The sequence below is a fragment of the Agelaius tricolor genome, unplaced genomic scaffold, assembly GCF_023055355.1.
Source record: "Agelaius tricolor isolate 1412-34295 unplaced genomic scaffold, bAgeTri1.0.p SCAF_16, whole genome shotgun sequence".
Taxonomy (NCBI): Eukaryota; Metazoa; Chordata; class Aves; order Passeriformes; family Icteridae; genus Agelaius; species Agelaius tricolor.
The window spans coordinates 17070487-17092161 of NW_027269276.1; the positions used below are offsets into that span (position 1 = coordinate 17070487).

The 21675-nt window shown below is 54.9% G+C and overlaps 2 protein-coding genes across 4 annotated transcripts; both read left to right on the plus strand.

Annotated features, from left to right (window-relative positions):
* Nucleotides 1–4: 4 nt before the first annotated feature.
* SCAMP2 (secretory carrier membrane protein 2) lies at nucleotides 5–14594 on the plus strand. Its single transcript, XM_071441831.1, has 9 exons — nucleotides 5–164; nucleotides 5522–5602; nucleotides 6534–6623; nucleotides 7532–7649; nucleotides 8290–8418; nucleotides 8845–9004; nucleotides 9496–9597; nucleotides 12036–12153; nucleotides 13197–14594. The coding sequence occupies exons 1-9, from the start codon at nucleotides 108–110 to the stop codon at nucleotides 13341–13343; spliced, it is 1002 nt and encodes a 333-aa protein (XP_071297932.1). The 5' UTR covers nucleotides 5–107; the 3' UTR covers nucleotides 13344–14594.
* Nucleotides 14595–14731: 137 nt separating this feature from the next.
* On the plus strand, nucleotides 14732–18203 carry ULK3 (unc-51 like kinase 3). Of its 3 annotated transcripts, none has more exons than XM_071441827.1 (15): nucleotides 14732–14928; nucleotides 15366–15506; nucleotides 15685–15805; nucleotides 15909–16013; nucleotides 16092–16408; nucleotides 16479–16634; nucleotides 16709–16814; nucleotides 16929–16969; nucleotides 17044–17146; nucleotides 17255–17319; nucleotides 17437–17515; nucleotides 17599–17639; nucleotides 17720–17767; nucleotides 17845–17899; nucleotides 18054–18203. In XM_071441827.1, the coding sequence occupies exons 1-15, from the start codon at nucleotides 14827–14829 to the stop codon at nucleotides 18068–18070; spliced, it is 1497 nt and encodes a 498-aa protein (XP_071297928.1). In that variant the 5' UTR covers nucleotides 14732–14826; the 3' UTR covers nucleotides 18071–18203. The 3 variants fall into 3 exon arrangements, with proteins under 3 accessions (XP_071297928.1, XP_071297929.1, XP_071297927.1); XM_071441828.1 differs by having other exon boundaries at nucleotides 16092–16235; nucleotides 16326–16408; nucleotides 17845–18196; XM_071441826.1 differs by having other exon boundaries at nucleotides 17845–18196.
* Nucleotides 18204–21675: the final 3472 nt, after the last annotated feature.

A 21675-nucleotide genomic window follows, 5' to 3' on the forward strand; every position in this document is an offset into this window, starting at 1 on the left:
CGAGCTGTGCGCGCCGCCGTGACGTCACGCGGCTCCCGGTCACGCGGGTGCCCCGGAAGCGCCAGGAGCGGCGGCGGGCGGGAGCGGAGCAGGAGCGGACCGCGCCCATGTCGGGCTTCGACACCAACCCGTTCGCCGACCCGGTGGACATCAACCCCTTCCAGGTGGGCGCGGGTTGCGGGCGGCCTCCCCCTGCGCGGCCCAGCCCGGCCGGGGCCCCGTGCCCCGCACGCCGGGACGTGGCACTGAGTGAAGCGCCGCCGGCCAATGGCAGAGCCGCTCCTCCGCGCTTCGGCCAATCAGAGAGAAGGGGCGGGACCAGGGGGGCGTGAGGCGGCCGCGACCCCCGGCCCTGAGGGCGGCCTGGAGCCGCGCCCGGGGTCCCTCTCCCCGTCCCCGGTTGCCCGCGGGTCACGGTCCCATCTCCTCCCCTCTCTGCAGCCCCTTCCCCAGCCCCCTGCGCCGCCACGGCCGGGGGTCCCGAACCCCTTCCGCAGCGCTGTGACCCCCCCCGGTCCTTCCTGCTGTGTCCCCGCACCCGGCTGCTCTCACCTCGAGGGGGGCTCTCCTACCCAGCTGGGAATGCCTGCTCCGAGGGTTTATTAAAAATAATCCATCGCTGGAGCTCTCTCGGCCGTGCCGCACGGTGGGCTGGTTGTCCGCTGTGTCTCTCTGGGTTTGTTTTTAAGGCGCTTCAGCTTTAAAGTGAGTTCCCGTGGCACAGCTGTGGATTTCATGGCTCAAAGCAGAGGATTGCTGTTAAGGTCACTGAGGACTTTGTGTGTGCTCGCTGGGTTTCTCCTCTCTGGGATTAACCTCTGGAAATTGGGGTCACTGATGCAGGGAGCTGGCCTGGCACGGCCTCTGTGTGACAGCCAGGGTCTGGAGCCCAGCCTCACCTCCGCTGCCTGCCTGGGATGTGAGCCATGGGAAGGAGTGCTTTCCTGACCTTGGATCTCAGGGCTGAGCCAAACAGAAGTTGTTTGTTGATAGAGCTGAGTCTTTTGAGGAATCAGAGTGAAAAAATTCTTTCTCTTCTTCCTCACTTTCATTTTGACATGGTCCTGTGACTCTCAGGAATGGGGAGAGTTGGGATGATCGTGTTCCTCTGATGTTCATTCTGGGGGATGGAATATATTGCTGTTCATGGACATGGGATTTCTCGCTTTGGCTTTGAGGAAGTAAATATTCCTAGAATCACAGAGTGGTTTGGGTTAGAAGGGAAATAAAAGCTCATCCAGTCCCACCCCCTGCTATGGTCAGGGACACTTCCACTGTCCCAGGCTGCTCCATACCCCATCCAACCTGGCCTGGAACATTTCCAGGGATCCAGGGATAGCAAAAGCTTCTCTGGGCACCCTGTACCAGGGCCTCCCCACCTTCACAGGGAAGAATTTCCTAATATCCAATCTAATCTCTGTCAGTTTGAAGCCATTCTCTGTTCTCCTGTCACTTTAGGCCCTTGTAAAAAGTCTGTCTCCATCTTTCTTGTCATCTCCCTTCAACTGCTTTGTGCACATTAAAGCTCTCCTGGTATCTGGCAGAACAGGGCCGTGCTCACTCTTTATTCACTGATCAAACAAAAAAAGGTTGAAGGTGATTTCCAGGCAGTAACTCCCATGTCAGGCTCACTTAACAAGGATTGACACATGTCCCAGCGTGGATTCCCCTGTGAGAGCTCTTTGCAGCTCATCTGATCCTTGTGGAAGGTTCTGTACCCTCCTCTCGGGACTGCAAGGTTTTGTCTTACCTTTTTTTTTTTCCCAAGAAAAATTCCCCAGTCCCCAGCTGCTGGTTGAGAGCAATTTTTGACTGCTGCTTCCTGGAGCCTCGTTGGTCAGGTTTGAAATGGAATCCCAGCCTGTGGGACAGCCTGTTCCCTGCCAGGGGCTGGATCCAGGTGCTGGCTCTGTACTGAGGTGACAGTGTCCCACTGACAGCCCCTGCCATGCTCTGGAGGGAGCAGAAGCCTCCTCACTCTCCCAGCCCGTGGATCCCTCCTGCCACAGCACCAGGATTGTCCCTCCTTGCTGCAGCTCCCAGTTCAGTGCTTCATCCTCCTCAAATCCTGATGTGACCAGGGTTTCTGCCTTTTCAGGAGACTTTGTTCATGATGTCCTTCAAGCTTTGTGTGAAATAAGCTGCTTTGGTCCTGTTAAAAATATCTCTGGCTGCTCTGTTACTTATTGTAACCAGTTAATGAGAGATGATTAACTTCCTTCCTTTATCTAGTAACCTGCTGGAAGTGGCAGCTGCCTCCAAAACTTTGATTCCAGCTTCAGACAGAGCTGGAAAGTTCCATCCTTTCCAGAGATATCAAAAACAAAATCCTCAAGGTTTCTCTCAGTGCATCTCCCAGGCAGTGGCAGCACCCTCAGTCTGCAAGACTGGTTATATTTGGGGCAATACTGTGATATTTTGACAACTGTGTTCAGTTTCAGGTGATTCTAGGTTGAGCTCTTTTTCCTTGATCTCATCTAGAGAGGCCTCTCATTTTGTTTCTTTAATCTGTGGGAAGAGAAAGAAAAGAAAAAAATAGAATTCCTTGCACAAACCTGTTGTACCCAAACCTTTCAGCAGCATGACAGCAACTTTGTATTTGCATTAAAGCTGCATTTGAAAATAGTTTTAATATTCCTGGCAGTGCAGTTTGGTCCAGATGTGGAGTTATTCTGTGCTGGGGGCATCTGAAGTCATGAAAAACAGCCTCACACATCCCTGGCACTCAAGGAAGTGATGGTTGGAAGGGCAGCAAATGGGATCTGCTGATGGCACCCTGCAGGTTGAGCCAATTGTTGATCTGTGAGCCCGAGCTTTGTGGCTGGACACCTTTATTGTGGCTCCAAGAGGTTCTGAATTAAATCCCTGTCCCCTGATCCTTTCTAAGGCTTGTTTCAAGAGGGTCAGCTGCCTTTTCCTGCCTAGCTGGCAGAAAATAGCTGTAGAACATGAAGTTTGTGGGCAACTCCTCGCTGATCTCTGCGTTCCTGGGGCTCGCTCATCCCTCACTGCCTGCTCCAGGCTCACAGGAGCTGCTGCCCGTGCATCACCCTCTGCTTTCCTTCCTGCCCTCCCCAGGCACGTGTCCAAACACTTCAGCTTTGTTGCAAATTCTCTGCTCTTTGGGTTCCTATTTTAGACACGCTTGCACAATAGCAGGCAAGTTCAGGCCAGCTGCTGGACCTTGGCCTTACAGCCTAATTAAGTGATTTTTTTAAAGTTGTGCAGTAAGATGAGAGCTTGTCTACCTTGGGAGTGAAACTGTGGTGCAGCTGAAGCCGTGGTGCTGCTCTCCCTGCCCTTGGAGAGCCTCCAGCTTTCTTTTGGGTGCAGATGAGCCAAGGGAAGTAAAATGTGTGTTTTCCAGTGGTAGTGTAGCATTTTTCCTTGTTCCCAGCCTGCCCACCCAGGCTCTCTGGAGGGCTATGCAGCTCTCGCTTTCCACTTCCCACACCTTAAAGGGAGTTTCTCTTCCTTGTGCAGTTGTTTTCTGCTGGACTTTAATGTGGACTAAAGGGTTTGTGCTGATGTGCAGCGCTGCTGTGCATGAGGGGAAGTGTAAACTTGTGCTGACAGCCCTTATCTCTGCACAGCTGAAACTTTTAGAGGAGTCAGGAGTGAAATAAAAGCACTTTTTATCTCCAGCCTGGCAGTCCTGCTGCTTCTTCCCACTTGTTGCAGCCCTTCCTCGCTGGGGAGCTGAACTTCCCTGAGCAGTATTGGAGCATGAGAGGTGATTCACAAACGAGTGTGACCTGTTGGTGGGGAGTGCCTGCCCTGCAGGAGCTCTGCAGTTACTCATTAACTGCTCCCTGTGCCTCCTGCTCAGCGCCAGGCTGCGCTAGAGCCCCGTGTGAAAAACGCCAATTGCTTCTTTTTAAAATTTTCAAAGTTTAACAGTAATAAAATGGTTATAAAAATAGCGATATAATTAGAGTAATAAACATTTTGGACAGTTTGAATTAGGACAATATCAGACAATGGAAACAAAGAGTTATGGATGTCTGGGTACCTTTTTCTGGGCAGCATAAGCCCGAAAAAGGACACACATTAACAGGATTAACCCTTAAAAACAATAACCTGTTGCATATTCATACACCTCATACATGATGCATAAATTCCATTCAAACACAGGATTCTGTCTGGTCCGTGTCAGCTTCTTCTTCTGAATCCTGACAGCATCTCAGGGCTGAGCAAGGCAGGAAGAAGTTTGTTTCTTCTGATAAGAGGGCAATAAATTCTTTTTCTCTGAAAGATTGAGGTGGCCTGTGGCTGATATCTTGCTGGGAGTTCTTTTTTTAAAAACAGTATCTTACATAGAATAGTTTCTATTTTAACATTATGTTATAACCTAAAACTATATTTAACACACTACTTAAGAAAATTAATACAGCATCACTTTCTAACACAACACATAAAATATTCATTTGAATATTTGCAAAAAACCAATCATAAAATAGGCATTTTTCACACCTGGGAATGGCTCCAGAGAGATTTTCCTCCGTTCCCTGGCTCCATCAGCCCCACACACCCCGGGGCAGCCTCGGTTCCTTCTCCCCTCATGGAGCACCAAATTAGAAGGGCTGGTCTGGACGCACGAGGTGCTGAGGGAGGGAGGAGAAGCCACTTTTTAATTTTCTGAGCCACGCCCAGCTCTCGGGTTGCCAGGCCAGGAGGATTTCCGAGTTCCAAAAGGGCCTCGTTTCTGGGATAAGTGGGAGAGGAGTGCTCCAGAGGGCAGCACCTGGCTGCCCAAGAGGAACCTCTGCATGCAAAGGAGTAGGTGTGGAAAAGAGGAGATAAAAACAGCTGTGTAAAAACCCTGTAGGTGAGGGGAGGGAGGTGTTCTGAGGTGCACAGAGCCTGTTTTTAAACATCAGAGGATGTTTAAAAGACGAGTGGGAGGTGCTGTGAGTGGAAGTGAGAGCTGTTATGCCAGCAGCATTAAAACCTCCTAAAATAATTGGTGTCACACCTCCAGCTCAATTTTCCTGAGTGTTTCACTCATCCAGAGCAATCATTGGCATTTTAGCTTGCCAGCATCTCTCAGCCAGGATCAGCTGCATCTAAAACCTCATTTTATGTGGCTCCATGCTTGCTTTGTGAGGCCCAGCAGCATCCTGACCTTGGGTGGATGGATCCAAATCCCTGGAAATTAGGAACAACTCGCTGTAGGTGAGCAGAAGTAACCTGCACAAAGTATTCTTGTGCCAAAAGCACGTTGTGGTTGTTCAGACATCCCTCTTGGCTGAACAGGAGATCATTTCTGCTGACAAGTCTTGCCTTGCTGGTAGTCATCTCCTTGGATATTTAAACTCCATGCCAGCCAGGGCCATCTCCCTGTGGCAGGGATGTGTTTCACCCCCTCAAATTCCCAGCTAACAAGCAGATGGAAACCAGGCAGCATGGATAAGATGGACTTGATGTTCTTAAAGGCCTTTTCCAAACTGAACAATTCAGTGCTGTCAGTGGTGATAGCCCATATCCAGTGCTGATTTCTCCTTGTGCTCTCTCCCTGCAGGACCCCTCGGTGACACAGCTCACAAACACCAGCCAAAGTGGCTTGGATGAATTCAACCCCTTTTCTGAGAGCTCCCAGCGGGTATGTGCCATGTATCCTTGTGCTCTGTGTGCTTGGTGGTGCTTTTAGTGGTGTAGAAGGTCCCTTGATAGGTGCAGCTTAAAAAAAGAGGAATTCACAGCTGATTTCTGTAGCCCCGCATTTCTCTTCACAGACAAAAGCAAGGCACAATTCTTCCCAAGAATATTTCTGGGGTTCACATTCTCTGAACCTCAGAGAAAAAAAACCACAATTCTTATCATTTGCTGTGCCTGTGTTTGTGCAAAAGTAGAATACAACATAGAGATTTTTTTACTCAAAGTCATGGTGTTTTGTTTCCTTGGCCTGTCAGGGCCAAGAGTGTGTGTGTGTGTCAGGACTGTTGAGTGACAGTCACGAGATTCAGGGCAAGGTAAGCAGTGTGTGCAGAGCTGAGTACTTGGCAGATTCAGTTTTAGATGTATAGAATAATATAGTATAATAAAGTAATTAATTAACCTTCTAATATCAATGGAGTCAGGTGCATCATTCCCTCCCCTCATCAGGGCCATCACAGCACAGCTCTAGATTTCCCTGTGGATGTGGCTCATGGTGTGCAGGAGTGGGAAATTGCTCCTGCACTGGAGCAGTAATGAGCTCCCAGCTGGAGCTCTCCACTGGCATGGAACAGCTCCTCTCCAGCTGGCTGCTGGCTCCCAGGGAAGCCCCATGAAGTGTGAAGGGGAAGATGGTTTGTGGCAGGGCACAGCAGCATTTATTTGCTCCCTGGGCTGGGAGATGTGCTGGCCCTGCCACTGAGGGATGGCTGGGAGAGCCTCATCCTTATTCCCTGGCTGCTGCCATGAGCCAGGTGGGAGAAGGAGGGCAGGAAGGTGAGATTTGTTTGATTTTTTTTTTTTTTTTTTTTTGCTTTAAACAATTCACCAAGAGCCCTTTGTGTTTCTCCTGCCCTGTTTTTCCTGGTCTCTCACAGACAAATGCGGTGCGGACGACGCCGGCGGCGCAGCCCTCGGGCCACTCACAGCCAGCTGTGCTGCAGACATCTGTGGAGCCCACACCACAGGTACAGCCCCTCTGTGCTGCCCTCCCAGCCTCCTCCAGCTCCCAGGGCCTCTGGGAGCACAGCATTCCCTGGGCTGGGCACTGGGAAGCTGCAGGTGGGATTTTCAACTTGTATTTCCAGATCCTTGTAGGGAATACTCACATAGAGTTCTTCTTATATCTCCTTCCGTGTCCCTCTGGTGGCAGAGCTTGCTTTGCCTTGTGTCCTGTTGGCTCTGGCTTCCCCCTGGAAATCCTGGAATGAATCCTGCTAATGCTTTTAGCTTAGTTCTGGTGTCTGGTCAGACACGCTCAGGGCCAGGAGAATAAATGCAAGTACCCAGCTACCAGCACCACCTCATCCAAAGAACTGGGAGAAAGAATCATTTCTCAGAATACAAAACAGGTAGAAGAGATCCTTAAGAGATGTGGTAGGCAGCTTGGAAGGGAATTGTCCTGGTAAGCCAAGGAGCCCTGCTCACCACTCTGTAGTGATGAGCTCAGAGCAGTGAGATGAAGTGTGAGATAGAAGAAGCTGTGGATAAGCTCCTGCTTCCAGCCCTAACTTCCTGTAGGATAACTTGATTTTGTCCTCCAGTGGCAGAATCAAGATATCTGGGGCTGAGCTTTCACGTCACCCTGTGCCCAAGCTGTCAGGGGCTGAGCTTTCACGTCACCCTGTGCCCAAGCTGTCAGGGGCTGAGCTTTCATGTCACCCTGTGCCCAAGCTGTCAGGGGCTGAGCTTTCATGTCACCCTGTGCCCAAGATGTCTGGAGCTGAGCTTTCATGTCACCCTGTGCCCAAGATGTCTGGAGCTGAGCTTTCATGTCACCCTGTGCCCTGCTTCCTTCCCAGCCTGGCACCCAGTGGTGCCACCACAGCCCAGGGCAGGGCAGGGCTGACCTCTCTGATGTTTGTCCCCTCCCCAGGCCGTGGCTGCAGCAGCACAGGCAGGGCTGCTCCAGCAGCAGGCAGAGCTAGAGAGGAAGGCAGCTGAGCTGGAGAAGAAGGAAAGGGAACTGCAGAGCCACGCAGCCAGCATCGACCGTGAGTACTGACTCCTGCCCAGGGCAGCCTGGGTCCCTTGGTTTGCCAGGATTTCAGGAAAACTCCCTGTGGGAGCCCTTCTGGGACAGTGCCTGGCATCCCACAGCTTCCAAGATGGGAAGGGAGGATGCTGGAGGCCAGCTCTGGTGGGTCCTTGCCCTCAAGCAGCTGCATTTCATCACCAAAAGCTCCCAAGCACTGATCTGTGCCTGTGCCAGAGCTGGTGAGTGACTCTGCCACGCTGAAGCTTCTCACTGAGAGCAGCAAAGCTCTTCTCCTCAGCCTCAATGCTCTCTTAACCACAGGAACCCAATATTTTTCCCCTAATCTTGGTTTGAAGTGGCTGAATCTGGGCTTGCAGGGCTGAGTGATGGTGGTTGTGATGGCCCTTTGGCCAGTGCAGGGGAATTCTGTTTTCTCCAGGGAAAACCCCTGCACCCAGCTGCTGTGCCAGCAGTTTATCCCACTCCTGCTGTGCTGCCTGCTCAGATGTAGGAGCTGCCCAACCCCTGGGCTCTGCCAAGGTTTTAATGCATGAATTAAACAATAGCTGAACAACTGCTTGGAAATTCTGGGGTGGGAATTAGTCTTTGAATGAGAGAAGAGCAAGTGAAGAGCTGCTCCTTCCTCCCTCCCACAGCGAGGCAGAACAACTGGCCTCCTCTCCCCAAGAGGTGTCCCATCAAGCCCTGCTTCTATCAGGACTTCTCTGCAGACATCCCAGCTGACTACCAGAGGATATGCAAGATGCTCTATTACTTGTGGATGTGTAAGTAATGGCCTCACCTGCAGTCAGAATTCTTTTGGAGGAGGTTCTGTGTGAAAAGCTGAGCTGTGTCACGCAGTGAATGCTGTTGATGTTGTCTGCGAGGCTAAAATCAGGTTTCCTTCCTTTCTTATGAAGGTAAATGTGAAGAACCTCGAGTTTATGCTTTGGGAATAGCTCATTCATGACAAAATTTTAATTGTTTAATGGAGGCTTGAGCACCTATTTAAGATTTGGCCATGAGCAGCAGCATCAGATGAGCTTCTTAGGTCAAGCTCTGTTTCCCTTCCAAGGGAGGCAGGGAAATTAGATGGCCCAAAGTCACCTTAATTTCTGCAGCTCTCCCTGTGTTCAGTGAGACACTGGGGATGCTTTGGAGTTTCCAAGAGCTTGCTGATGTTGTTTATCTCTCTCTCCCACCCCAAACAGTGCATTCCATCACCCTGCTCCTAAACCTGCTGGCTTGCCTGGCGTGGTTCACAGTGGACAGCAGCAGAGGAGTGGACTTTGGGCTCTCCATTCTGTGGTTAATTTTATTCACCCCCTGTGCCTTTCTCTGTTGGTACCGACCGATTTACAAGGCTTTCAGGCAAGTACTGGGTTGTTTTTTTCTGTAACAGGGATGTATCTCTTAGTGAGAGGAGCTTTGGGTTTATCTGTTCCCATCGTGTTTTGCCCTCAGGATTTTTCCAGCTCTTTGCATCATTAGATAAACCCAAACCACTGTGTTGCTAAACATATTAGATCTGTCTGATAGAACTTAATTATGGTGATCCTTTTTCATCCTGAAATCCAAGCCTAGGCAGACAGAGGACACTTTGAATTCATTTTTTATTCACTTTATTAATTCCTAAGACACTGCTTGGTACACTGATGTGGAGCACACTGTGTTTGTTGAGGGAGCTGCCTTTACACCATCTTGCTCTGGGCAGACCAGTGGACACATTTAGGTGCCCAAATTCCTCCCCTCAGCAGCTCTTCCCCGGAGAAAAGAGTTCACTGAAGCTGTTCCTCTCCTCTCAGAGCAGGGACTCAGTGCAGGGATCACAGGTTTCACTCCTGTTCCCATCTCTCCTGCAGGTCTGACAGCTCCTTCAGCTTCTTCGTCTTCTTTTTCATCTTCTTCTGCCAAATAGCAATCTACATCATCCAGGCTGTTGGGATTCCTGGCTGGGGAGACAGGTAAGCTTGGCTTCACTGCCTGCCATGTCACACATCCCTTTTCTCACCAGGGCTGTGACTGGCAGGAGCTTTGGGGCCTGCTTCTGACAGCTGCCTGTTCTTTCTGCTGTGGTTTTCCTCTCTCAGCTCATGGCAGGTCCCAGCTGCCTCCCTTCTCTGCTCTTCCTGTCCTAATCCCAGTATGTGAAGGAGTATGAGAATGTGAATTACTGGATATTGGGCAGGAATCCTTCCCTCACAGGGTGCCCAGAGCAGCTGTGGCTGCCCCTGGATCCCTGGCAGTGTCCAAGGCTGGGTTGGATGGGACTTGGGATAGTGGGAATTGTCCCTGCCCATGGCAGGAAGGTGGAATGTGATGAATTTTGAGGCCCCTTCTGACCCAAACTGTTCTGTGATTCTGTGAGAACTCTTCTGTGCCTCTTCTCCCTCACTCAGTACAGATCATATTTGCTCCTCTGGTGTGAACCAGATCTGCCTTGTTCAAACTGGAGCCTTCCCTGACAGCAGTGTGGGGCTGAGGGATCTCTGACCTGAAATCTGGCTACTGATCAGCCTGATACTGCTGCTACCACCCTGACTCTGTCCCCAAACTCTCCCTGAATCCCTCTGGAGCATGTGCTTGGTGGGCTGAGATAAGCAGAGAGGCTTTTAGCCTCTCCCTTTCTCAGTGACATTGTCCAGAAGGGTGAGCCTGAGCTTTTGGAGCAGGTCCAGCAGCCTCATGTCAGCAGCTGTGCCCTGCAGGGAGAGCACAGCCTTTCCTTTCACCTTGTTGCCCCTGCTGCAACTCCTGTTCTGGAGTCAGGGAGCTCAGGGGAAGGTCAGCAGCCTGTTCTGGAGTCAGGGAGCTCAGGGAAGATTAGCAGCTCCTATTCTGGATTTAGGGAGCTCAGGGAAGGTCAGCAGCCTGTTCTGGAGTCAGGGAGCTCAGGGAAGGTTAGCAGCTCCTATTCTGGATTTAGGGAACTCAGGGAAAGGTCAGCAGCCTGTTCTGGAGCTCAGGGAAGGCCAGCAGCCTGTTCTGGAGTCAGGGAGCTCAGGGGAAGGTCAGCAGCCTGTTCTGGAGCTCAGGGAAGGTCAGCAGCCTGCTCTGGAGTCAGAGAGTTCAGGGAAGGTCAGCAGCCTGTTCTGGAGCTCAGGGAAGGTCAGCAGCCTGTTCTGGAGCTCAGGGAATGTCAGCAGCCTGTTCTGGAGTCAGGGAGCTCAGGGAAGGTCAGCAGCCTGTTCTGGAGCTCAGGGGAAGGTCAGCAGTCTGTTCTGGAGCTCAGGGAAGGTCAGCAGCCTGCTCTGGAGTCAGGGAGCTCAGGGAATGTCAGCAGCCTGTTCTGGAGCTCAGGGAAGATCAGGGAAGGCCAGCAGCCCGTGGTGCCTGTCCCAGGGCAGCCTCCAGGCAGGAGCTGCTGTCTGGTTCTGCCCTGTGCCTGCAGAGGGGCCCGTGGGCAGCGCTGTCCCCGCCTCCCCGAGTCACGGGGGATGGGGAGGGGGTTCGGTCTGGCCTGGAGAGGCTGCCTGCAGCTCTCTGCTCCGTTTCCTGCTGCCAGCCAGCGTGGGTTATTTTTGGCTGCAGTGTGTGGTGTGCCTTTCTGCTTCCCTGTGCTGCCAGGAGCAGTGCCACACATGGGATGAGACCCATCCCTCCTGCTGCTGCTGGCACACGGTGTGCTGGTGGAGCACTTGGAAAGGTTCCTTTCTCCAGCACCCAGGAAGGTGTTCTGTGTGAGGTGTCTTGGTATTTTCAGCCACAGCCAAGTGCTGATAACTCTGTGAATTCTCCCTGCCCCTTCCCTTCAACACCTCCCGGTGTCTGGAACTTGGAATGATGGAATCACAGAATGCTTTGGGTTGAAAGGGACCTTAAGGCTCATCTCATCCATGAGCAGGGACACCTTCCACTATGCCAGGTAGCTCCAATCCCCATCCAGCCTGGCCTGGGACACTTCCAGGGATGGAACAGCCATTTCTGGAAGGCTCTGGGCAGCCTGTGCCAGGGTTTCACCACTTCCATCCCTTCCTGCCCCTCCCTCCTGCTCCTGACCCTTTCATCCCTGTCAGGGTGACACCCAGGTCCAGGCTCCAGACCTGCCAGCTGATCTCTCCCAGTTCAGCTGTTCCAGCCTATCTTTACCCCACTTGGCTGAATTTTGAGAAGGTGCCCATGGAAGTCACTGTTGGCGCCAAGGGTATTGATTTTGCTGCCTGAGGGGAGGGCACAGGGCTGGAATGTGGGTGGGATGAGCACAATCCTCCTCTAAAAATGCTAATGGAAACTCTATCCCCAAAACAAAGGCCTGGACGAGCTCCAGGCTCCCGTTTTCACAGCTGCTTGGTTTCGTGCTGCCCTGTAACCTTCCCCTGCAGCACGGCTGTGCTCCCTGCTGTGCTCCAGCTGTGCTGGAATGCTGCCCATGCCCAGCCCCTCTCTCTCCTGTCCCTGGCAGCGGCTGGATCGCGGCGCTGTCGGAGGTGCACGGCAACGTGGCCGTGGTGGTGATCATGATGGTGGTGGCAGCCTTCTTCACGCTCTGCGCCGTGCTCTCCCTCTTCCTCCTCAAGCAGGTGAGTGCCTCAGGGGCCAGCAGAGATCAGGCTGCCCCCCAGGGCCCCTGGGTTTGATGCCTCCCTTCACCCACCTGGGAATGACAATGGGATGGGGGCACTGGTGGGTCAGGAGGTTTTAATTAAAGTGGTTTTGCTTGTGCTTCCTGCGGCGATGACAAATTTTTTGGACAGTCTTGAAGTGGGAAGTAGCCTCCCTTTGGAGTCATAGAATCATGAAATGATTTGGGAAGGGACCTTAGAGCTCATCTTACCTCCTGCCAAGGGCAGGGACACTTTCCCCTCTCCCAGGGTGCTCCAAGCCCTGTCCAACCTGGCCTGGAACATTTCCAGGGATCCTGGGGCAGCCACAGCTTCTCTGGGCAACCTGTGCCAGGGCCTCCCCACCCTCACAGAGAAGGATTTTTTTCCTGATATCCCATCTAACCCTGCCCTCTGGCAGTTTAAAACCATTGCCCCTTGTCATGCCTGGAGCTGGCAGAGCAGAGGTGGCCATGGCTCTGTTCAGCACTCAGGGATTTTCAGTCACTGCTCCCACAGCGTTGTGGGGCTTTTCAAACCCTGGTGGGGTCCCAGTGAGTGCCTTCCCACTGGTTCCTACACCCAGCCCTCCTCCCTCCTCCTGCCTGCCCACAGCTGGGCTGGATTTCTGCAGGAACAGCAGAAATGGAGCTTGGGGGAAGCCAAGGACAGGCTGGACTGATCCTCTTTCTGTTGGTACTTCCTTCTTTTCTCCTGCCTTTATCTTGAAGGAAATACCTGATGCTGTTGGCACCTTCAGGTCCTGCCCTGCAGCAAATACTGGGTTAAGCCTGAGCCATCACAGTGTGTGGAGTTTTGGGTCTGAAACCACTAATTTTGCTGAGAGCTCCACATTTTTCAGCAAATGAAGCTCTCCTGAAATCTGCCATGGAGCCACTGGCTGCAGCCCATGCTCTGCAGCTGTCCAGGGAGCTCCTAGCCAAGGACCAGCTGGGTGTGTGCAGCAATCCCACAGCCACGGGCTGATTTCAATCCCTCTTTCCCTCCCCTCTCTTCCCCAGGTGCATTCCCTGTATCGGCGCACAGGAGCCAGCTTCCAGAGGGCCCAGGAGGAGTTTTCCCAAGGCATCCTCACCAACAGGAGCTTCCAGAACGCAGCAGCTGGGGCAGCCTCCTCAGCTGCACAGAGTGCTTTCAGAGGAAACTAACCCTGCCCAGCAAATCCAGCCCTTCTTCCTGGGAAATCCAGCCCTTCTTCCTGGGCTGCCTCCCTCTTGCTTCCTCTGCCCTCATCTCCCCAACCTTCTATTTTTATTTTTGTTTTTTTTTTTCTGAAAATGCACTTTTTTGGGGGTACCATGTGAGCTCTGTGATGCCGACACTCCTGATGAGAAGAGGTTTTTTTTCTTGGCTTCAGCTGAGCTACGGTTTGGATGATTCCTTTTCCCTGTCTTGTTTTAGGGTGTGGGGAGATGGGGGAAGACATTCTCTGAGGCAAATATTCCTTTCTCCAGGACCTTCCAGGTGTTTGTCTCTTCCTCCCCTCACTCTGTCTGTAGCAGGAAGATGAGGGGAAGCAGGTTTTTGATTTTACTCTCTCTTCTCTTGGCCTTTGCTATGAAGAATTTGATTATCTGCTGTTTCGGGAGGGTTTTGTAACGTGCATGTAGTTGATGTCGTTAATTTTAAGAACAGAAACTGTACTTTTGGTTTATTACACTCACACAATGCTGTATTTTGACCTCATAACTGCTGGGCTTCCTGAGAGCCACGAAGGAAAATCTGGGAGCAGGGGGGAATGTGGGAGGGGATGTATTTCCTCTGGTCCCTCCAGGGCACATCCCTTGCTTCCAGGAGGATCCTGCAGGTGCCAGCCCTGAGCATGGAGAGGGGGAGAAGGGATCAGTGGGGGCTGAGTCTTCTCAGTGACTTGAGACCAGGAGAGGGAGGGGAAAAGGGATTTTGGTTTGGCTCCCAGCTCCAGCTTGGGGCAGCTGAGGACGCCAGGTCACACAGTGCCTGTGACGCCCTTCTCCAGCTAACCTTGAATGAGTCTTTCTCTAGGGAAGGCTCCTCCCTGCCTTCCTCCTGACGAGTTTAATTTTTTTTTTAGCTGGGAAGGAACTGTTTCCATGTGTGTGTGTTCAGCTGTATCCCAAGATGGGCTGTCCCTTGGGACTCGGAGGGGCGGATGGGGGCAGGTTCCCACCTCTCCCTCCCTCAGCCCCGTGGTTTAGGTGTCGGGGGGGGTTTAATGCAGATTTGGCTTTGCGGTGCCCCTTTGCCGAGGTGGGGTTGTATCAGACCCCCCCTCCTGTGCCGGTGAGGGGGGGCGCTGGGATACAGAAATCGGTATTTTTACACCCTTTTCCTTCTGTATTATTGGATTTTTTTTTTCCCTCGCGTCTGATCTTTTAATGTTTAAAAAATTATTAATAAAAAATTGTTCATGTGGTCCAGACGCGGTGCCCGTGCGGCGGCGGCGGCGGGGAGGGCGTGGCCTGTTGTGATTGGCGTTTTGGGGGCGTGACCAATATGGACGGGGTGGGACCGGGGGCGTGGCTTTCCACGGAGATGAAATGTGTGGGCGTGGTCATTGATTTGTGTGGGCGTGGCCTGCGCCGTGGCGCGCCGGGAAGGCGGAAGCGACTCCCGGGCCCCGAGTGCCGGGAGCGGGGCTCCGGAGGGGCCATGGCCGGGCCCGGCTGGGCCCCGCCGCGCCTCGACGAGTTCATCCTCACCGAGCCCCTCGGCTCCGGCACCTACGCCACCGTCTACAAGGCCTACAGGAAGGTAGGGCCGAGCCCGCCTCGGGGGTCGCCTTTTTGCTCCGGAATCTGCCCCCCCCACTCGCGTGGGACCCCCATTTTCCAGCCCTCCGCATGGGGTATCACCCCCGATTTCCAGCCCTCCGCATGGGGTACCACCCCCGTTTTTTTACATGGGGTACCACCCCCGTTTTCCAGCCCTTTACATGCGGTACCACCCCCGATTTCCAGCCCTCCGCATGTGGTACCACCCCCGTTTTCCAGCCCTTTACATGGGGTACCACCTCCGTTTTCCAGCGCTCCACAAAGGGTACCAGCTTTGTTTTCCAGCCCTCCACATCGGGTACCACCCCCGTAGCCCTCGCCTGGCACCTGCTGCCCCCTTGCAGGGGTTCCTTCCCTCCCCTCCCCACCCGCGGTGGCTGTTTGGATGGGGGTCCAGCGTTGCCCCCCTCCTGACAGAGGGACACGCGTGAGGTGGTGGCCATCAAGTGCGTCAACAAGAGGAGCCTGAACCGGGCATCGGTGGAGAACCTGCTGACAGAGATCGAGATCCTCAAGACCATCCGCCATCCCAACATTGTGGAGCTCAAGGACTTCCAGGTGGGCTGGGGGCTTCCCGGGGGGACTCTGAGCCAGAGCTACTCTGGCTTGGATCCATCCCCACTTCCCACGGGTGTGTCCGTGGGGTTTGGTGCCAGCAGCTGGGCAAACTGGTCCAGGTGAAGCTGTGTGGGTGGGACTGGCTGGGGTGGCACGGAGGGATCTCATTGTCTCGCAGTGGGACAGTGACCACATCTACCTGATCATGGAGTTCTGTGCTGGGGGGGACCTGTCCCGCTTCATCCGGACGCGCCGGATGCTCCCTGAGAAGGTGGCACGCGTCTTCCTGCAGCAGCTCGGTGAGGACACCCTGCCTGGCTCCCACCCTGCCTCTGCTGGGGACCCTCCCTGAGGGTTTTTGGGTACAGGGCTGTGCTCTCACATGCCCATCCACCCGCCCAGCCTGTGCCCTGAAGTTCCTCCACGACCACAACATCTCCCACCTGGACCTGAAGCCGCAGAACATCCTCCTGAGCGCGCCAGAGAACCCCCAGCTGAAGCTGGCAGGTCAGGACAGCCCCTAGCAGGGGCTGGCAGGGGGCAAATCCCTTCTCCCTGTGCCCCCATGAGCTCTCTGCCCGGCAGATTTTGGCTTTGCTCAGTACATGTCCCCGTGGGACGAGAAGCACGTGCTGCGCGGCTCCCCGCTCTACATGGCCCCCGAGATGGTGTGTCGGCAGCACTACGACGCCCGCGTGGACCTCTGGTCTGTGGGCGTCATCCTTTATGGTGGGTTTGGCTTTTATTGCTCCAAGGGGCTCTACTCAGGGCTGGTTCCCCCCTCTCCATATCCCCCCACCTCTCCTTTTCCCCCCACAGAAGCACTTTTTGGGAAGCCGCCCTTCGCTTCCCGCTCCTTCGCCGAGCTGGAGGAGAAGATCCGCAGTGACCGGGCTGTGGAGGTAACATGGGGTGGGGTGGGGCTGGGGGGGTCTCACAGCGCTCTGTGGGCTCAGCCCCTTCCCTCCTCAGCTTCCCAGCCGGCCCCAGCTCTCTCTGGAATGCCGGGATCTCTTGGCACAGCTGCTGGAGAGGGACCCTCGGAAGCGCATCTCCTTCGAGTGCTTCTTTGCCCACCCCTTCGTGGACATGGAGCACGTGCCCGGCCCCGAGAGCCTGGGCAAGGCGGTGAGCGGGGCTGGGGGCTGCTGCCCTGCCAACGGGGCCGTTCCAAGCCCTGAGACCCCCCCTGTGTCCCCCAGACTGACCTGGTGGTGGAGGCAGTGAGGAAGGATCAGGAGGGAGACGCCGCTGCCGCCTTCTCCCTCTACCGCAAAGCCCTGGAATATTTCGTGCCAGCACTGCACTGTGAGTCCCCCCTGGGGGCTTTGTGGGGTCTGGGTGTATTTCTGGGGGGCAGCACCCCGAGGGAGGCCAGTTTTTAGCCCACCCACCCCTGTGTTTGGTTGTTCTCCCCCTTAGATGAGAGCGACGTGCGGCGCAAAGAAGCCATCCGGGCCAAGGTGAGCCAAAACGTCTGGGGGGGTGGGGAAAGCACCCCATATCGGGGGTCTCCTCACCCCCAAACTGTGCACAGGTGAGGCAGTACATCTCCCGAGCAGAGGAGCTGAAGGTGTTGGTCACCTCCAGCAACAAGAACCTCCTGGAGAAAGGAAACCCAGCCAGAGAGCTCCTTAAAGGTAGTGAGTGATTTTTGCCCATCCCCTGGTGTCAGAGCTGGCAGGAGCTGTGGTGGGGTTTTGGGCTGAAGGGCGAAGGTTTTGGGCAATCCCTGTGTCCCCTTGCAGAGATGGCCAAGGACAAACCTCGGCTCTGCGCGGCGCTGGAAGTGGCCTCAGCTGCCATTGCCAAGGTGAGGAGTGGCCCTGGGGGTCCCCTCACCCCTCGAGGGAAGGGGAAAGTGCAGACCTGGTGAGGAGGGGGCTGCTGGACCCCACCAACCACAGCCAGCCCGTGGGGCCTCTTGCAGGAGGAGGAGGGCAGGGATGACAGTGACGCCCTGGAGCTGTACCAGCAGAGCCTGGGGGAGCTGCTGCTGCTCCTGGCCGGTGAGTTGGGACTGAGGCTGGGCTTTTAGGGCAGGGATGGGTCCTGCTCCCGTCCCTCATGCCCTGGCACGTTTCCCCTGCAGCGGAGCCGGCGGGGCGGCGGCGGGAGCTGCTCCACGCAGAGGTGAGTGCCAGCCCTGGGACACTGCTGTCCCCGCTGGCCTGGCCCCGAGGGACTGTGTCCTCTCTCTCTCTCCCCACCAGATCCAGACCCTAATGGCCCGAGCCGAGTACCTGAAGGATCAGATCAAGGTATGATGGCTGGGGGGGGTGCTCTGGAGCGTGCTGGGGGAGGATGAAGGCTGGAAAATCCCCCTGTCCCCTGGCAGATGCGGGAGGCACAATCCATGGGCAAAGAGGCGCTGGCAGAGTCCGTCCGGAGCGGTGAGTCCCCCTTTGCCACGGGGATTGGGGAATATTCCCCAGCCCGAGGCTGATCCCAACCCCACCCAGCACGGGCCCTGTGCCCCCTGAGCCCTCCTGGGGGGTGGCAGGGGCGGGGACAGCCCGGTGAGTGTCCCCGTGTGCCCCGGCACAGCCTGTACCTTGCAGTGACCCCCGGAGCTGCCCTGTGGGACACTGCTCGCTGCCCTGCCAGGAGACACCGGCACCAAGGGAAGGCTTTGGCTTCCGTCCCCCCCACCCCCAGGGGTGACACCTGGGGGGTCACCCTCGGGCTGCCAGCCCCGGGGGGGTCAGCAGGGCCATCTGCCCCTCTCCCAGGCGCTGGCTCATTTCCCTGCCAGCCCTGCCTCGGCCGTCTGCTGCTGCAGCCTCCCCTGGCACAGCGGGCGGGTTATTCCACTCTAATTCCCTCCACTGGCTCCACAGGAAGGGTATTTTTATCCTGGCACTGGGCTCTGGCAGGACATCCCCCCCTGCTTTTTCAGCTGGGTGGTTCCACCTCCCAAATTCTGGGGGAGCCCACAAATCCAGCTGGGAGCTGAGGGTGGGCAGGGATGCTCCGCTGTGCCTTCCTCGCCCAGCATCTACCTCTGCATCCACTGCTGCTCGTCCAGCCTCCATCCAGCAGCCACTGCACTGGCCCAGGCTGGCCATACCTCCCTGCCTCTCACTGCTGGAGCACTGGGAATGAGGCTTTTCCTTCCTAAACCTGGAGCCTGGCAGGTACTGGCTGCATCATCAGTGTCACGACCGTGAGCAGTGCTCAGCGGGGACCGATTGAGTCGGGCACGAGCAGCAGTCAGTCACCTTCAGGGAGACACTCTCAGCATCCTGCCTGCCCTGCTCCACTCCTCAGGGCCCTGGCACCCCCAACATCCAAATTATGCTCCCAGGAGTCATTGTTATGGGGTGCTGATGTTGCCTGTCCTACAAAACAAGGTACTTGTCTCAAAAATCTACTGTATCTCAAGGGAATGTAATTTATTGTCTTCAATAAATTTTAATTTTGATTTCTCCACCTCCTCTGCGCTGAGGTTTGTGATTTAAGGCTAACAGGGGTCCCCAGGCAAGGCCAGGACCCAGAGGCAGCCTGGGGTCCTGGAGCCATTGAGGTGGGCTGGGGACCCTGGTCCCTGTTCCCCCAGGAGCAGAGCTGGGGTGTCCCCTCCTCTGCTCCAGCAGTGCTCTCCCTTCCTGTGCTCCCTAGGGACACGAGGCAGCCAAAGCAAGGTTTGACCTTGTTTTCACTTCCCATCTTTTTATTTTTTGTGTGTGTGTGTGTGTAAAACACAGGGCAGAACAACACGAACCATTACGTAAATTCCTGTTTTCTCCAATAGATTTTTGTGGCAGGTGAGGAAGGGCTGGGCTGGGCCATGAGGGAAAGCAGAAAGGCTGAGGTGAGCAACAGGGGGATTTTTGGGGTGTCCCACAGATATTCTGAGCCATGACCTCTTCCACGACAGCCTCCCCCCACATCCTACCCCAGTGCCGGCTGCTCCGTGCTCAAACCGGCGCGGAGCTTCCCGGGCAGATGCGACAAGGCACTTGTGTATCTTTTTTTACTCTTTTTTATCTCTTTTTACTCTTATTATCATTATTATTCAGAGCAGAGATTATACCCTGAGGCTTTAAAGTGCTTTCCCAGCCCATGTCCTCCCCCGGCCCGTGGCGGCTGCAGCAGCCGGTGCGGATAATCGCATCTGCCTTCACGCTCGGCCGCCAGCACAGCACGGCCCAGCCCCAGCCCTGGGAGCAGGACCAGCCTCTGGGTGCTCCCCTGGGGCTCATGGAGTCGGGGTGGATGTCAGTGTCACCTGCACAGGGGTTTTTGGCTACCCAAATGTCACCAAGGGAAGGGGAGCGATGTGTCCGAGCAATGACAGGGTGCGCCGGTTATTCCGCTTGTAACTGCTCTTAGCAGGATTTTCTCAGGGCTCTCTAGAATTCATCAATGTTACTAAGATATAAACTGTGCTAAAATAAGAAAGAAGAAAAGAAACTGAATTCCAAGACTGCAAGAAAGAGGTAACAGAGAGCTGTGAGCCACCTGGACCATCACCAATCACATATTCCAGAACACGTGGACAAGCAGAGACACCAATAAGAAATGTGTGATCAGGTGATCAGTAGACTTAAAATGTATAAATAAATACATAATATAAACAATAAATGGATTCTCCTTAATCATAGTGATTAGTTGTCCAAGAGTCCTGGATTTCCCACAGGAAGGTGGCACAAAGGGAGCAGTGCCCGGCCTGGCAGCGTGGCCTCTGTCACTGTGCTGTTCAGGGAGGAGCTGCTCCCCTCCAGTCCCATCCATGCCCCCACCCAGCCCTTCCAAAGGGCTCTCCCAACCCTCAAGGGTGGCTCTTGGGGCCCGATCGTCACCCAGAGAGGTGGGGAGTGGCAGCTGGGCTGTCACCCTGGCGGTGGCAGCGCGTGGGGTGGCGCGAGGTCAGGCACGATGTGCTGGGGACAGCTGGGTCAGTGTGTGGAGCCAGCCTTGGGCTTCCCCAGGACTCTTTAATCTGGATTAATCCTGGTTGTTGCACCAGCAGTGGGTGGATGGATGGGCCATCCCTTCCCACAGCCACTCTCAGGGAAGTTTAATTGCCTGCAAAAAGGAGAAGGGAGATTCCTCAGCCTTCCGTGGCAGCTCATTTGTTTCAGCACTTTAACAATTGCCTATTTAATGCTTTATCCATTGGGGAAGCCACTCACTCGTCCCACACTCACCACTGGGAAGGAGGAAGATCCTGCAGCCAGCTGAGCAATGGGCTGGTGCAGGAGGGCAGGAGTTTTGTCAATAAAATTTATGTTATTTGATCAATAAAGGTTATTTTATTTTATTGACAAAATTTGTTACTGCCAGCATCTTCCAGCAACCAGCAAGGGCTTGCTTGGACAAACCTATCCCAATCCCAGCCCCAAAGGTGAGGGAATGATATAAAACCTGTAAAAGAGAGAGAGAAAAACAACATTTTCTGCTTTAATCCACACTTATTCTTTGCTTTAAGATTTTCAGTCTGTGTGTTGATGCCCGGAGCAGTCGTATGGCATGGAGGCTGCAGGGATGCTCAGGATACAGCAGCAGGAACTGCTGGAAACTGGGATGCATCCCTTGGTGGGCAGGGAAAAGGCAGGAGGGGCTGCCTGCCCCTGCTGCCCCCATTCTGACCTCATCCCTCCATCCCAGCTTCTTACTCCCGTCCCAGCCTCTCCTCCCTCCATCCCAGCTTCTCATCCCAGCCCCTCCTCCCTCCATCCTGACTTCTCATCCCTCCATCCCAGCCTCTCATCCCTCCATCCCAGCCTCTCATCCCCCAATCCCAGACTCATGCCTCCATCCCGACCTCTCTTCCCTCCATCCCAGTCCCTCCTCCGTCCATGCCAGCCTCTCCTCCCCAGTGCAGGCTGTGGCCCAGCGGTGGCAGCAGGGACAGCAGGGACAGCAGCATCCTCGGCGCTGCCGCCGCTCGGCTTTGCCGGGAACGCTCTGCTGAGGCTTAACACGTCTCGGGAGCCGGGCGGGGGCAGCGGGGGCTGCCTGCCTGCCTTTCACATGCCTGGGGGTCATGGTGCCTCCTAAAATAAACCCGCCGAGCTTCACGCGGCCTTTGCGCGGCTCACGTGGGCCGGGAGAGCGCCGAGCACAGCCCAGGGGTCGGGCACGGGGGGCAGGGCAAGGGGAGGGGGCAGGGAAAGGTGCGGGAGAGGATCCTGGCTGGTTCTGGGGGGATGAACCGCGGGGC